The following is a 1565-nucleotide window of genomic DNA, read 5'->3' as shown; positions in this document are numbered from 1 at the left end:
ACCAAAACAGAGGTAGAGAGTCATTCTGAAACACAAAATTCCTGAATGCTGCTTTTTGCCACCTCTTAAAAACAGCACAAATTTCAAACCCTCCGGCAGCACCAACTACTATCTCATAGTATCTATCCATCATGTTTCGTTTGCAATTCGCTTGTGAAGACCCCAAATAAGTCAAGGCTTCAAATAAGGTCAGTGTTTGTTTGATTAGTAGCGTTACCTTTGTTCTCACAGGTGCATCACCCAAGTGAAAGACTGACTGACTTAGCGATAACTGAATGCCCAGGAATTCTCATTTGCTTAGCTACAGTTAAACAACAGCACCTCCTTGCTTATGCACCCACTGAGTTTGCAGATATGGGAATGGACCATGGAGCACTCCTTAGAGGGTCCACTGGCATGGGAGAGCGGTTGAAGAAACAAATGTGGATAAATCATGAAATAAAGGCCCAAAAGGAAAAGGCACAAGGAATCTAGGAGAAAGAGCACCCGAGCAAGCATCAGCTCTGAGACGCAGCAGGCAAGAGGGAGCTAGAAAAGAAACAGCAATATACCCAAAGCTCTCAGTGCGACAGTGAACTCCAGAGGTGACATCAGGAGGGGGCAGATCAGGGATGGAGTCCATCTGAAGGAAATAAGAGGAGGTGGTGTGATGGTAATAGATAGGGTGGACATGGCAAGCAGGAGCAGATGCAGTGGTGGTGGATGAGGAGCAAGAGGTGGAAGAGGTGGTGGTGGCAGCAGATGATGGGCTGGTGCCGGGAAGGTCGGAACTGAAAGACTGTCCAGAGGAGAGGCTGTGCATTCGACGGAGAGAGACTCTGCCTGCCCGGTAAAGGGCAGGTTGGCCCGACTCATTCTGGCCTTGCACATAACTCTCTACCAACCTCTGAGATCCGTGGGCATGCTGTGGGTCCACCAGGCGCTGGCGAACTGTGCTGGGCAAGGCAGGAGCTGCAATGAGAGAAAAGGGAGAACGCTGAAGGCAGCTGGAAAGAGACTGCACATCAAATCAGCGAGGAGGCACCATGATAAAGCTGCCACCCACGGCCAGGGCTATGCACCACAGCACCATGCCTTCTGTGACTGGGACACTCGCTCGGGCCACTGCAGCCATCCCACCTTGTGCTATAAGTTACGCTGGTTTAATGCAGAAGAAGCATTAAGTTGGCATTACTGCTTAACATGCTAGATTAATGCCCAGCCTATGAAAAACCACGTTTGACATTCCTGATATAGGTGCCTTCTGAACACCTTATCTGATCATCTTGCTTGAAGCAGAAACTGGCTGCACGATTCATCCTACCCAACTTTACATCAGAGGTACCACCCAGGCTCCCTTTATAGTAAACGTGAAGAAGTCGGTACTTTCAGGGCATGATTCATTTCATCCTAACGCAGACATCCAAATCGTTCAGATGCTTCATGCCCTGGTAGTACCGGCCTAAAAAAGGAGCCTCTGGTGACCAGTTCAGATGTAGGCACCTAAAGCCGGCGAGGTGAGCTCCACTCCCGGAGCTCCGCTCTGGTCCTGCTTCCAGCATCATCGTGCCGGGGCAACTCCTGGA

At 50.0% G+C, this 1565-nt stretch overlaps 1 protein-coding gene across 1 annotated transcript in view; it reads right to left on the bottom strand.

Moving 5' to 3' along the window:
* Positions 1-551: 551 nt before the first annotated feature.
* Positions 552-1565, bottom strand: part of STIM1 (stromal interaction molecule 1) — a gene marked incomplete at its 3' end in the record, with an annotated part of 37531 nt that continues 36517 nt past the window's right edge. The window contains exon 9 of the mRNA XM_009583821.1: positions 552-951. Within this exon, the coding sequence (XP_009582116.1) occupies positions 552-951 (400 nt within the window). The remainder of the gene's footprint in view (positions 952-1565) is intronic.

This window comes from Fulmarus glacialis, unplaced genomic scaffold, assembly GCF_000690835.1.
Source record: "Fulmarus glacialis isolate BGI_N327 unplaced genomic scaffold, ASM69083v1 scaffold23758, whole genome shotgun sequence".
Lineage (NCBI taxonomy): Eukaryota > Metazoa > Chordata > Aves > Procellariiformes > Procellariidae > Fulmarus > Fulmarus glacialis.
This window is presented reverse-complemented; position numbering and strand designations above follow the sequence as displayed.